At 44.4% G+C, this 14,747-nt stretch overlaps 1 protein-coding gene across 1 annotated transcript in view; it reads left to right on the top strand.

Annotated features, from left to right (window-relative positions):
* The first annotated feature begins 549 nt into the window (after positions 1-549).
* The window catches only part of LOC139581144 (gamma-aminobutyric acid receptor subunit alpha-2-like), a 62,798-nt gene continuing 48,600 nt past the window's right edge, over positions 550-14,747 (top strand). The window contains exons 1-3 of the mRNA XM_071410605.1: positions 550-824; positions 1,341-1,430; positions 4,319-4,434. Of these exons, the coding sequence (XP_071266706.1) occupies positions 1,360-1,430; positions 4,319-4,434 (187 nt within the window). The 5' untranslated portion in view covers positions 550-824; positions 1,341-1,359. The remainder of the gene's footprint in view (positions 825-1,340; positions 1,431-4,318; positions 4,435-14,747) is intronic.

Below are 14,747 nucleotides of genomic sequence, written 5' to 3'. Positions count from 1 at the left end.
TCCTCTCTACTTTAAAAGATGGATCTGCTATGTCTAAACTGCAATTAGAGTAAGATCAAAATTGCAACTCCTTGCTTTCACTAGAGTGCAATTTTTCTTTCAGAAATAAGGTTTTTCTCCTATGTGTTTTGCTCTTGGAGTGGTTACAGCTGGTTACAGCTGGCCTACAACTGTGCTGTAATTTTTCTTAGAGCTCTAAAGAATGAACAAAATGCCATGCAGTGTATACAATAACCCGGTACTATTACAGATAACGCAGTATTATGCCATTAGATGAAGATCACGGTAATGTTCATTTTAAATGTATAAGCAAATATTCCTCAACTTTAGCCGACTAATTACATGTGTTCATTGCAAAATTGTGACATCTGTTTAAAACATTGAGTGGATACGAAATAACTCTCTTTAGGACCCGTTATTTCCGTCTTTAACCATGTAGTTTAGTGTGTGTGTGTGTGTGTGTGTGTGCGTGTGTGTGTGTGTGTGTGCGTGCGTGTGCGTGTGCGAGAGAGAGCGCGAGATTGTCGCGGCTCGGAGCGTGTGTTCTTCCCTTTCACCAGCTAAACTGAAATGGAAACAGAATGGGAAAATGTTAGACGCTGAACGTCAGTGATATCAAGGAAAGGATAAAGACATTAAGTGCATAATTGGCCACAACTGTAATTATTGGTGCTTTGAATTTATAAGGCTTGCTCTTGTTATACGCGTGCGCGCTTATTCCTTCTTGACAGTACACCGTAGTGGTTCCACTGGGTTCAACTTTCACATCTGGCTCAATTTCTGTGCTGATAATTGCTTCAATTAGGCTACACCCTGCATTCCAGGTGAGTCTCCTCGCTGATGAAAAGTCGTTTTGTGATGAGAATGATTTGATACAGTTCCTGTCTGTCTCCGCCGATAAGTAGCCAGGAGTAGCCTAGCCTAGATATCATGTAGAGTTTATCTCAGTGGGGATATCCCTCAAGCATTTCTGCACAGAAGCAAGGGGTTTCAGATATGTGGTTCAACTCGTTCACTGCGCTTTTGAACTCGTTCACCACTACACGCTAAATGTTCTGTTAGGCAGTGGAAATTAATTATCATTCAACGCGGGCATGTTATGTGTCAATCAATACTAATTGCAGTCCCCCTAGAAAACATTCTGTAAATATTATTCCTCTGCGGGTCCAAATGATGTATTTCCAGTAATACTCTAGGCCTTTCTGAGTATTTATTCTCTGAGTCCATTCTGTGTAGGCTATTTGAATATATTCCCGTACAAATAGACCTAGAAAAAGAACGTAATATCGCCAGCTTGATCCATTATGGTTCCATTCATTATTGTCTTCCCTGCTGTGTAGGTGTAGGCTACATGCAGCTATGAGGAATAGAGACTACATTTTTCAATGTCTGTTCATCTGCCTCTCGTTGACGGTCGTCTGGCAAACGAGGTAAGTCGTTACCTTGAATAATAAAAATTAATCAAGTATGTTTTGTCACATTACAAAGTAAAACTGAACGTATAGCGTACCACTATATCGAGAGTTTGTAATTTAATTCGTATTTTCTCCTAATCGTATTCCTTTAGTTTTGTAGACTACAATAACACAATGTTGTGGATTCTACGTGCTTTAGTAGCCTATCTTATTAGGTATAGCCTATGTATTTAGGATAGTGAACATCAGGCTTTGTCGACTTGGGGGTCTTTTTGAAATCAATGAAGTGGGGTAATTATCGGATTAGGTTCCTATGGGTGGCGATGAAGTACAGCCACTGTTTTCAGGCAGAAAAAGCTGTGCTCACATCATGATGCCATGGAGAAGTGCCCATCACCTTAGCCACACTCTGTAAGATATGTAAATCATCAGAGCATGGGTCACGAATATGCAAATAGCACTTCATTTCAATGCTCAAGGAATGACATTCCATGTGATCACTCAGTTGTCAATTGTACCGATGTAACTACATATTGGGACACTTTGTAAAGTGGGACCTTGTACTGTATGACCATTGTACAGTATCAGTAGCCTACAGCCTATACAGTTTCTCTACAAATAAACATGCTTGTAATCTACACGTATTGGGGCATGCTCTTCATTTTGTGACGGCATATCGTAGTCACGTGGTGTAATTCTCAAATGGACTAGGAAGTCTCATGGCTGCAACATTTGTGACACGTTGCGCTTGACTCACTGTGTCAACAGCGTTCACGAATATAGCTTGTAGACTGATATTAGCACACAAATCAATCAAGAAACCAATGTCAGTCAATGGATTAACCGATACATTATCAATATCAAACACGTGCATTAAATTCAATTACGCCTCTTCCGATTTATTGGATTCATGAATCCGATGACATTTGTGACCCACCACCTCAATTCGGTCTTATGTACAGTAGGAACATTTTAAATGTTTTTTGTTTACATTGGATAAAAGTAGAGACTCAGAACTACAAAATGGTATATCAGACACTACAGTTGAGAAACAATGGGAAACTAATTCTGCTTTGAAAGCTGATAAACTTGTAAACTCACTTTTGAGAAAATGTGCCTTGAATGTTTTGGTACATCTAATGGAGAGCTCTTGTTTGTCTACACCTATTCAGCATCGTCTTAGTGAGGCCATGTGCTAAACAGAGTGAGTAAGGTAGTGTATTAAACAGCCAAAGATATCAAGACTACAAGTGGTGAAAGTAGTAGCAAAAAGTAGTTGTAAAAATACCCTTTAACTAGTCCTTGGCCTATATCCTAATCTGACTTTGGTGCAGGTCATGTTGTTTTTCACATTAGGGTCTCTGGTAAACACAAAGTATATCAAATAAAATGATTTTTATTTGTCACATGCACATGATACAGAAGGTGTAAACAGTACAGTGAAATGGTTACGTGCATATTTGCATAGTAAAAATATTTGAAAAAATAGAACGTGTGCAGATAAAAAATATCGTATAATTGCTAGATGATGCTTACCCAGACACACTTGTCTAAATTGATGGGTCATGTGAAATAAACTCTATAACCACCCCCAGACACACTTGTCTAAATTGATGGGTCATGTGAAAGAAATGCTCTAATCACCCCCCAGCCACATCTAGCTAAGTGGATGAGTCACTATTGTCTAGACATGTACACATGTTCATGAAATACAATAGATGGCCGTAATCACCCCTGGACACACCTGGCTAACTAGGTGGGTCATCTAATCATCTGGCGAAGTGGATATTTTTTTTTTTGACATGTAATCAATTAGCCATAATCCCAACCCATAGCTACAGTACAAACATATTGCCATAGCTAGCCACCTTGCATGAAACGCTGTAGTATGAATCTGCAGGTAGCTAAAGCTAACCAACTAGGTTCAATGTTAGCTAGCTAGCTAACATTAGGCTATAACTAGAAATGCAAATCAATTTCTGAGATACAAATAATATTACTACACTGAACATACACATAACATTAGCTAGCGAGACAGCAAGCTAACATTCACTAGCTAGGTAACAGTATGCTTTAACTTGCAATGAAACAACTTTCAGAACAAATGTGAAACTTGTAATGTCTGAAAATGTAGCTAGACTCTTACCTGTACACATGTATGAACGCTTGTTTCGTTGTGTCAAGTTACTCCGGTTCACACCGTGTGCAGAAAGTCGTAACTTTTTCCCACTGATCTTTGTCAATAGTGCCTGCAAAATGTAGGGCAGCATTGTTGTTGAGAGCAGTAGCAACACTTTTGCAGCTTTCCATGGTTAACGTTATATCTTTTACAAAAAAGCCTTGGTAGCGAGGATTTTCTACACACACTGAGTAGCTCATGTTATAAACAGAAGCCAGCTACATGGCAGACCAATCCGAACTCATCTCTGGGCATGTCCAGCCCATCCATTATCTCAGCCAATCATGGCTAGCGGGAAGGTTCCTGACATTTTTACGTGGCTAAACCAACTAGGCTCGTAATTTTACAATTTTATTAATATTTACAGATGGTGTACAAGTTTGTTATTAATATACATGAAAGCTCACATGTTCCAGAAGACGTTTAAAAAATAATTTTAAAAATCGAAATGCGTTTTTTTTTGGCAAAGTATTACCTACAAAAGCCTCTCCTGTAAATTACTGACGTGCGTCATACGCCTGGCTTCCGGAAATGGGTCACATTTGTATATTAAATTGTGTTTTTGCTCCAAGATCAGATGGCACACAAATGTTCAGCATTGAAATGGGTCATCTGGGAGAATGCTTGGGAAAGGGGGAGATGTGTGTGTGTCTTCTCTCTTTCATTCCCTCTGGAATAACTGTGCAAAGGCCTTGTCAACCTGACACTCTTGTCTGTCTCCAAGGCCAGTCATTGCTGATCCTACAACAGATGCCTTCAAGAACAACATCACTCTCTTCACACGGATCCTCGACAGACTTCTAGATGGCTATGATAATCGCCTTCGACCCGGCCTTGGGGGTAAGGAATCTCTCTTGGCTTCATTTTCCATGACAAAACAAGCTTAGGCCTGTATTCATAAAGGGTCTCAGAGTATGAGTGCTGATCTAGGATCAGTTTTATATTTGACATAATAATGAACAGATTATATGGACAGGGGTGACCTGATCCTAGATCAGCACTCCTCCTCTGAAACACTTTATGAATACGATTCCAGTTTGTGGACAAACGTTTTAGAAACACATGGTATAAATTCACATACAGATTGTGATGACTTTAACTTTGTTGGCTTCATTTGATTCATTTTCCTGTCAGGTTTAGTGAATCTTAGTGGAAGTATTCCTCACAGTATTTCATATTCCTCACAGTCAGCATGCAGAACAAATACTGCCGGCGATGCTTCTGCTTGTGTCTTGTAATGTGAAAGATAGTGCAACCATAAATCGTGTAGAGTGCAGCTTAAATTTGTGTGGAGCAGCGAAACGCAGTTCAGGCAATATTTTCTCGTGACATTTAATGGTGCTGCACATGAAACCACATGAACATATCGGTCATCAGTGAGCTTGTTATTCCAAATCCTCAGTATAAAGCTGTGTCCCAAATGGCATCCTATTCTCTGCACAGTGCACCACTTTTGACCAGAGCCCTATAGGCCCTGGTCAAAAGTAGTGTACAGTAAATTGAATAGGGTGTCATTTGGGACGCAGTCCTGTTTGGTAAAGGTAGTGTTGTCTAGTCAGCAGGAGACAACGTTTCAATAGCTTTTCCCCAGAGGCAACAGCACGTGAATACTGTAATTGTTGCCGTACACGATAACACTATTACACGGTAGTTCAGCTACAGACCACTACCACCACCCTACAGAGAAAAGGTTCCCTTAACACTTTATTAGGAAACTGCCCTGTTTATATTACAGCTGTTCTCAATCCACAGTATCAAGATATTGGCTGGCGCCTTATCAAGTGGGCTATTTGCTGCACTAGCACATAGTCCACCTGGGAAAACAAGTGACGCTCTGTGGTGTGGCATGCTGGTCTATTTAGGAACCTTCAGTAGACACAAAGACACGCTTTAAAAATAAGAGATCAGTGCAGTCCACTCCATCAATCTGTGTTTACCCTTACGCCTGGAAATAGGAGAATATATCCAATCAGAAATGAATGGGCGTTGATTTAATGATGGTAGATAGGTTCCTTATCCTACAAAGTTATATTGGTCGGCATCCAAAGCTCCTGAATTCAGAATCAAACCCTCACTCCTTGACGTCAGCGCCACGCTCGACCCGGTTAAGACATTCTATATTTATCTACACACCCAGCAACCATCAACTAAAATCTGTAAATGTGACGACAGATCATAAACTATATTTTAGTACTAGGTGTAGATCAAGGATATTATCCAATAAACTAAATGGCAATCACTGGGGCATTTTAAGATGGTGTGGAAATTGTATTGCACAGAATGACAAGTAGTTTTGCGTTGGTGTAGCAAGCCGAATTTATAAATGGGTGGTACAGTAAACCTACACAGAATGTGCTATCATCAAATATACTTTGTTTGACCATTAGCTGTAATAACAATTAAAAGCTAATGAGAAATGAGGAGAGTATTTTGATTTATGATATATAATCTGCCCTTGGGTCCTTAACAGATACATTTCTGTCTGCCTGAGGTGGACATACAGTCTGTACAGTATAGCATTCTCATTATGTGTTTGTCAATTCTGTTCTCCTGCGCAAACAGGGCAAATCACCTGCTCGTCGTTTTGGCCCATTATGTCTTAACCCTTGATTTCTAGTTGTATCTGTTGGAATAACCTTGGTTGCTTTCAGTCCTCCTCCTCAGTAAACTTTGACCTGTGCACTTTGACCCCGACCCAGCACACATCCATCATCAATACCAGACGTCATCGTCTGCTCTGGCCTGGACTGGGGATGTGTGAACCTCGTTATTCTCTCGATCTCGTTAGCTTTCACTGCAATGATATCTGAATGGTGATTGTAGTTTCTTTAGACAATCGAAAATAGACAACTTAACATTTCACAGACATGGATCCACTAAACTAGACATGACATCGCCTGGGACATAATGCCCAACATAAATAAAAAAAGATGAATCAAGACACAAAACACCAACTCCGACGTACATGAATTTCAACAAACATTTATGACATACTTGTTTGATTGAGGTGGTTTTAGTAATGCATTTAGGACACTCAGACTCACCAGACGTTTGAAGGCTCTCTCTTTAGAGGTACGACAACATGTAATGTCCACATTGCTAATGTCAACTGAGATACCAGTAACCTGCTACCATGCTCCTGAATACTTGTGGTGATACTGCTACATCCATGTTTTGTATAATTTGTGCATGAAATCACAAATGGTTAATGTTTCATAGCTATCTATCCATCTAACCACAGTAACTAAATTGGTTGAACATGCCGCTCCTTCCGTTTTTGATAACCAATTGAGGTGTATTTTCACAGTTTAGTGCCAAAATCTCACTCTGCCAATCTGAGATCTGTAGGGGGTATGCGTTCTGACGGGGAAGCGTTATGTGATGGAACACCGGCCCTCTGGCATCATCATGGATATTGGTTGATCTACAGTGTCAGACATCTCATTGCTGACCACCACCACCACTGGTTCTTTCCATGTACCAGCAAAGAACTCCGTGTAGGGCTAGTGGCTAGCTAGACACTGGAGTTATCTTTCACCGCCTTGACACTTTACCCTGTGTGTGTGTGTGCATGCGTGCGTGTGGGTCAATGTGTGTGTGTGTGTTCTAGCCTTTAACAAGCTCATAAAGGATAAACACTTGGTCAGCATAAACCTCCGCCTAATGATTACGTTGCCCTCTAGAGGAAAGTATTGATTGAGCTGAAGGTGAATGTGAATGTGTGCCTAAACTCAACTCCACGATATAGCTGATTGGCGCCTAGTGCGGGCGGACTTGAGCTCTGACGTCTCCTAAAATGACGTTTTTTTAAATCAAAAAACGACTGATTTCAGCACTCAAGAATAGCCCGCAATTACATAGAACAATGGGTGTAATTATGGGCTATTCTGTTGGCACTGATGTTTATTTTATGTGACATCGGAGCTCTAGTTCGCCCACACTAGTCGCCACTCAACTCCATTGTAAATTCCTGGAGTATAGTTGAATTGGCTAGTCTAGGTCCAGTAACAGAAGGTATTACTGACATAATGGTGTGGTGATGATAAACAGCACAGCGCATGAATCAATGGTGGAGGAGGATGGGATGGATTAGCAGCAACTGACCTGGAGAAAGAAAATATTTTAATTTTTACGATCAAATGTGTTATTTAGAAGCACTGAGAAGAAGTGGTATGATAGTGCCGAATAGTCCTCGCTTGAAGTGTAGTGTCTTTGTGAGATCGTACTACTACGATTCATACAATTATTCGTCGAAGCGTCTTCATTGTATGGCTATGAAAGAATCACCTTCCATCATGAGAAGATGCCTCTTCCTCCCTCCACCATCCACCCACCTCTCCACCTCTCCCTCCATTGCTCCATCCTGTCTCATTTCCAGGTGGCCCCAGAGCCCGGGCCTCCCACAGAATCTGGTGCCATTTTACATTTAAGTTGAGATTCAGGGGGCCATCAGCTCAAAACTAGCATCTGCCATATGGGTGATAGTCTTTGTTTTTGGCTTGGGGAAAAGCTGGGAAGGGTTGCCTGGATGGCAGTATGGTATAGAAGCACTGACATACTTTCTCTATGGAGAAAAAAACAATTCTCCATGCCTAGAGGTACTGAATCATCCGCAGACTTCTGCAACCCAAAATTGAGTGGCTTATGAAGAAAGTACTATTTGATGCTGCATTTGTTTTGCCATCTGTTCGACAAATGTTAGATGCCAGAGACGCATTTGACTTCCGATGAATAACAGAATATTTTTGTGTTGCATATTAATAGTGTCGGTCTTCACTTTTGTTTTTAGAAAGTGCATTGCATTTTCCCCCTAGAGTTTCCCCCAAGAGTTCTCTTTGCTTTGTGTCCAGGTTTCCTTTCAAATGTACCATACCCCCTAGCCAAAACAACTTCATTACCAATCGTTGAAACAGAAACTGCATGTGTGTTCTGTTGTAGTCTTTATTTGAGAACTACACAACCCAGCAGCAGAAGCAGCAGCGGCAGAATAACCTGCAAACCTGCACCTTTAATCCTCTGTGTTTCCAGTCTGATTGTTTAACCAGGCGTAGCTGCTGACTGGTCCATACGAGGGTCAGAAACGCACACAACCCCAACACCTCACATGTGCACCTAGGGAAACTGTTGATTTCTTGACGCTCCTAACTAATGCACGTTTTCTTCCTTTTCAGTACAGTATTGAGAGACTATTCATGTCATTTAGAGCAGCTACAGTATATTAGGTATTGGAGGATATGTAAGTTTGCCTGGCAGGCAGGTCATATACATGCTTCCTTGTAAATGTTGTTGTGCGTCATATAAAAAGGGGAGACCAGGTGTGATTGTCACCCCTTTTATCTGTGCTGTATTTCTTGACCTCTCTGTCTCATACAGCCGTGTTCCACGTTAATTGAAGGAACAATATCTCACTTTATAGATACGTTTTTTGTATTGAACTATAAATAGTGCACTCATATTGTCATGTTGTCTTTGATCATGTCTTGTCCCTGTGCTTCCCTCTGCTGGTCTTATTAGGTTCTTTCTCTTTCTCTCTCTCTATCGTTCCGTTCATGCTCCCAGCTGTTTCTCATTCTCCCTACGACCTCATTTACTCTTTCACACCTGTCCCCTATTTTGCCATCTGATTAGAGTCCCTATTTCTCCCTCTGTTTTCCGCTCCTGTCCTTGTCGGATTCTTGTTTGATGTTTGCAGTTTCTGTGTCCTTGTTCCGCCCTGTCGTGTTCTTTTGCCTTCTTCAGATGCTGCGTGTGAGCAGGTGTCTATGTCAGCTACGGTCTGTGCCTTCCTGAAGCGACCTGCAGTCTGTGGTCGCGTCTCCAGTCGTTCCTCTCTATTGACGAGAGGATTTCAGTTTCCTGTTTTGGATTACCATTGATTTATATCCAGGAGAATCATTATTTGTTTTATACTGGAATAAAGACTCTGTTACTATTACGTCGCTTTTGGGTCCTCATTCATCTGCATAACAGAAGAATCCGACCAAGATGGACCCAGCGACTACGGATTCTCTCAACACTGCCGTCAAGTTCCAGGGAGCAATGCTCGGCAGACACGAGCAGGAATTGTCTGCTGCTCGTCATGCCGTTGAGACCCTGGCCACTCAGGTCTCCGACCTGTCAGGACAGTTTCAGAGTCTTCGTCTCGTGCCACCAGCTACTTCCTGGTCTTCCGAGTCTCCGGAACCTAGGGTTAATAACCCACCATGTTACTCTGGGCAGCCCACTGAGTGTCGCTCCTTTCTCACCCAGTGTGATATTGTGTTCTCTCTCCAGCCCAACACATACTCAAGAGAGAGAGCTCGGATCGCTTACGTCATATCACTCCTTACTGGTCGGGCTCGGGAGTGGGGCACAGCTATCTGGGAGGCTAGGGCTGAGTGTTCTAACGTTTATCAGAACTTTAGAGAGGAGATGATACGGGTTTTTGATCGTTCAGTTTTTGGGAAGGAGGCTTCCAGGGCCCTGGCTTCCCTATGTCAAGGTGATCGATCCATAACGGATTACTCTATAGAGTTTCGCACTCTGGCTGCATCCAGTGACTGGAACGAGCCGGCGTTGCTCGCTCGTTTTCTGGAGGGACTCCACGCTGAGGTTAAGGATGAGATTCTCTCCCGGGAGGTTCCTTCCAGCGTGGACTCTTTGATTGCACTCGCCATCCGCATAGAACGACGGGTAGATCTTCGTCACCGAGCTCGTGAAAGAGAGCTCGCGTTAACGGTGTTTCCCCTCTCCGCATCTCAACCATCTCCTCCCACCGGCTCAGAGACTGAGCCCATGCAGCTGGGAGGTATTCGCATCTCGACTAAGGAGAGGGAACGGAGAATCACCAACCGCCTTTGCCTCTATTGCGGTTCTGCTGGACATTTTGTCATGTCATGTCCAGTAAAAGCCAGAGCTCATCAGTAAGCGGAGGGCTACTGGTGAGCGCTACTACTCAGGTCTCTCCATCAAGATCCTGTACTACCTTGTCGGTCCATCTACGCTGGACCGGTTCGGCTGCTTCCTGCAGTGCCTTGATAGACTCAGGGGCTGAGGGTTGTTTTATGGACGAAGCATGGGCTCGGAAACATGACATTCCCCTCAGACAGTTAGGGAAGCCCACGCCCATGTTCGCCTTAGATGGTAGTCTTCTCCCCAGTATCAGATGTGAGACACTACCTTTAACCCTCACAGTATCTGGTAACCACAGTGAGACCATTTCCTTTTTGATTTTTCGTTCACCTTTTACACCTGTTGTTTTGGGTCATCCCTGGCTAGTATGTCATAATCCTTCTATTAATTGGTCTAGTAATTCTATTCTATCCTGGAACGTTTCTTGTCATGTGAAGTGTTTAATGTCTGCTATCCCTCCTGTGTCTTCTGTCCCCTCTACTCAGGAGGAACCTGGTGATTTGACAGGAGTGCCGGAGGAATATCATGATCTGCGCACGGTCTTCAGTCGGTCCAGAGCCAGCTCCCTTCCTCCTCACCGGTCGTATGATTGTTGTATTGATCTCCTTCCGGGGACCACTCCCCCTCGGGGTAGACTATACTCTCTGTCGGCTCCCGAACGTAAGGCTCTCGAGGATTATCTGTCTGTTTCTCTCGACGCCGGTACCGTGGTGCCTTCTTCCTCTCCCGCCGGAGCGGGATTTTTCTTTGTTAAGAAGAAGGACGGTACTCTGCGCCCCTGCGTGGATTATCGAGGGCTGAATGACATAACGGTTAAGAATCGTTATCCGCTTCCCCTTATGTCGTCAGCCTTCGAGATTTTGCAGGGAGCCAGGTGCTTTACTAAGTTGGACCTTCGTAACGCTTACCATCTCGTACGCATCAGAGAGGGGGACGAGTGGAAAACGGCGTTTAACACTCCGTTAGGGCATTTTGAATACCGGGTTCTGCCGTTCGGTCTCGCTAATGCTCCAGCTGTCTTTCAGGCATTAGTTAATGATGTACTGAGAGACATGCTGAACATTTTTGTTTTCGTTTACCTTGACGATATCCTGATTTTTTCACCGTCACTCGAGATTCATGTTCAGCACGTTCGACGTGTACTCCAGCGCCTTTTAGAGAATTGTCTCTACGTGAAGGCTGAGAAGTGCGCCTTTCATGTCTCCTCTGTCACTTTTCTCGGTTCTGTTATTTCCGCTGAAGGCATTCAGATGGATCCCGCTAAGGTCCAGGCTGTCAGCGATTGGCCCGTCCCTAAGTCACGTGTCGAGTTGCAGCGTTTTCTCGGTTTCGCTAATTTCTATCGGCGTTTCATTCGTAATTTCGGTCAAGTGGCTGCCCCTCTCACCGCTCTGACTTCTGTCAAGACTTGCTTTAAGTGGTCCGGTTCCGCCCAGGGAGCTTTTGATCTCCTCAAGAAGCGTTTTACATCCGCTCCTATCCTTGTTACTCCTGACGTCACTAAACAATTCATTGTCGAGGTTGACGCTTCAGAGGTGGGCGTGGGAGCCATTCTGTCTCAGCGCTTCCAGTCTGACGATAAGGTCCACCCTTGCGCTTACTTTTCTCATCGCCTGTCGCCATCGGAACGCAACTATGATGTGGGTAACCGCGAACTGCTCGCCATCCGCTTAGCCATAGGCGAATGGCGACAGTGGTTGGAGGGGGCGACCGTCCCTTTTGTCGTTTGGACTGACCATAAGAACCTTGAGTACATCCGTTCGGCCAAACGACTTAATGCACGTCAAGCTCGTTGGTCGTTGTTTTTCGCTCGTTTCGAGTTCGTGATTTCCTATCGTCCGGGAAATAAGAACACCAAGCCTGATGCCTTATCCCGTCTCTTTAGTTCTTCTGTGGCTTCTACCGACCCCGAGGGGATTCTCCCTGAAGGGCGTGTTGTCGGGTTGACTGTCTGGGGAATTGAGAGACAGGTAAAGCAAGCACTCACTCACACTGCGTCGCCGCGCGCTTGTCCTAGTAACCTTCTGTTCGTTCCTGTCTCTACTCGTCTGGCTGTTCTTCAGTGGGCTCACTCTGCCAAGTTAGCTGGCCACCCCGGCGTTCGGGGTACGCTTGCTTCTATTCGCCAGCGGTTTTGGTGGCCTACTCAGGAGCGGGACACGCGTCGTTTCGTGGCTGCTTGTTCGGACTGCGCGCAGACTAAGTCAGGTAACTCTCCTCCTGCCGGTCGTCTCAGACCGCTTCCCATTCCTTCTCGACCATGGTCTCACATCGCCTTAGACTTTATTACCGGTCTGCCTTCGTCTGCGGGGAAGACTGTGATTCTTACGGTTATCGATAGGTTCTCTAAGGCGGCACATTTCATTCCCCTCGCTAAGCTTCCTTCCGCTAAGGAGACGGCACAAATCATCATTGAGAATGTGTTCAGAATTCATGGCCTCCCGTTAGACGCCGTTTCAGACAGAGGTCCGCAATTCACGTCACAGTTTTGGAGGGAGTTCTGTCGTTTGATTGGTGCTTCCGTCAGTCTCTCTTCCGGGTTTCATCCCCAGTCTAACGGTCAAGCAGAAAGGGCCAATCAGTCGATTGGTCGCATTTTACGCAGCCTTTCGTTTCGAAACCCTGCGTCTTGGGCAGAACAGCTCCCCTGGGCTGAGTACGCTCACAACTCGCTTCCTTCGTCTGCTACCGGGCTGTCCCCGTTTCAGAGTAGTCTTGGCTACCAGCCTCCTCTGTTCTCGTCCCAGCTCGCCGAGTCCAGCGTTCCCTCCGCTCAGGCTTTTGTCCAACGTTGTGAGCGCACCTGGAGGAGGGTCAGGTCTGCACTTTGCCGTTACAGGGCGCAGACTGTGAGAGCCGCCAATAAACGTAGGATTAAGAGTCCTAGGTATTGTCGCGGTCAGAGAGTGTGGCTTTCCACTCGTAACCTTCCTCTTACGACAGCTTCTCGCAAGTTGACTCCGCGGTTCATTGGTCCGTTCCGTGTCTCTCAGGTCGTCAATCCTGTCGCTGTGCGACTGCTTCTTCCGCGACATCTTCGTCGCGTCCACCCTGTCTTCCATGTCTCTTGTGTCAAGCCTTTTCTTCGCGCCCCCGTTCGTCTTCCCTCCCCCCCCCCCGTCCTTGTCGAGGGCGCTCCTATTTACAAGGTACGGAAGATCATGGACATGCGTTCTCGGGGACGTGGTCACCAGTACTTAGTGGATTGGGAGGGTTACGGTCCTGAGGAGAGGAGTTGGGTTCCATCTCGGGACGTGCTGGACCGTTCGTTGATCGATGATTTCCTTCGTTGCCGCCAGGGTTCCTCCTCGAGTGCGCCAGGAGGCGCTCGGTGAGTGGGGGGGTACTGTCATGTTGTCTTTGATCATGTCTTGTCCCTGTGCTTCCCTCTGCTGGTCTTATTAGGTTCTTTCTCTTTCTCTCTCTCTATCGTTCCGTTCATGCTCCCAGCTGTTTCTCATTCTCCCTACGACCTCATTTACTCTTTCACACCTGTCCCCTATTTTGCCATCTGATTAGAGTCCCTATTTCTCCCTCTGTTTTCCGCTCCTGTCCTTGTCGGATTCTTGTTTGATGTTTGCAGTTTCTGTGTCCTTGTTCCGCCCTGTCGTGTTCTTTTGCCTTCTTCAGATGCTGCGTGTGAGCAGGTGTCTATGTCAGCTACGGTCTGTGCCTTCCTGAAGCGACCTGCAGTCTGTGGTCGCGTCTCCAGTCGTTCCTCTCTATTGACGAGAGGATTTCAGTTTCCTGTTTTGGATTACCATTGATTTATATCCAGGAGAATCATTATTTGTTTTATACTGGAATAAAGACTCTGTTACTATTACGTCGCTTTTGGGTCCTCATTCATCTGCATAACACATATATTCAGTTTGCTTGTTTACTATAGTTTAGTTAGACATTTGATAGCTTGGTCGGAAGTCTAAACACATATAAATGACAAGCTAAGGGAACTTGACTAGACCACTCGCTTTGGTATGTCTGAGCTGAAGAAGTGAACCTACATTACTTGATACTATAAATAAAGTGGCCTCACATCCTCAGGCTTCAAATGCACTCTGGTTTCTTTTCTAAATAATAAAACAAGCGATTTATCCCCAAGAGCCACTTCTTTGTGCTAAGTATGCATCATTTGTACGTAACTCAGTACATTTTTTTTCTGGATTCTTTTCTAAATAATAAATAAGTGATTTGTCCTCAAGGGCCTCCACTCCTTTGTATGAAGTATGCATTATTTGTACGTAACAGTACATTTTTTTTCA

This window comes from Salvelinus alpinus, chromosome 7 (assembly GCF_045679555.1).
Source record: "Salvelinus alpinus chromosome 7, SLU_Salpinus.1, whole genome shotgun sequence".
In the NCBI taxonomy this organism is placed as follows: domain Eukaryota; kingdom Metazoa; phylum Chordata; class Actinopteri; order Salmoniformes; family Salmonidae; genus Salvelinus; species Salvelinus alpinus.
The sequence above is the reverse complement of the archived record's forward strand: the minus strand, read 5'-3'. Positions and strand labels throughout refer to the sequence as shown.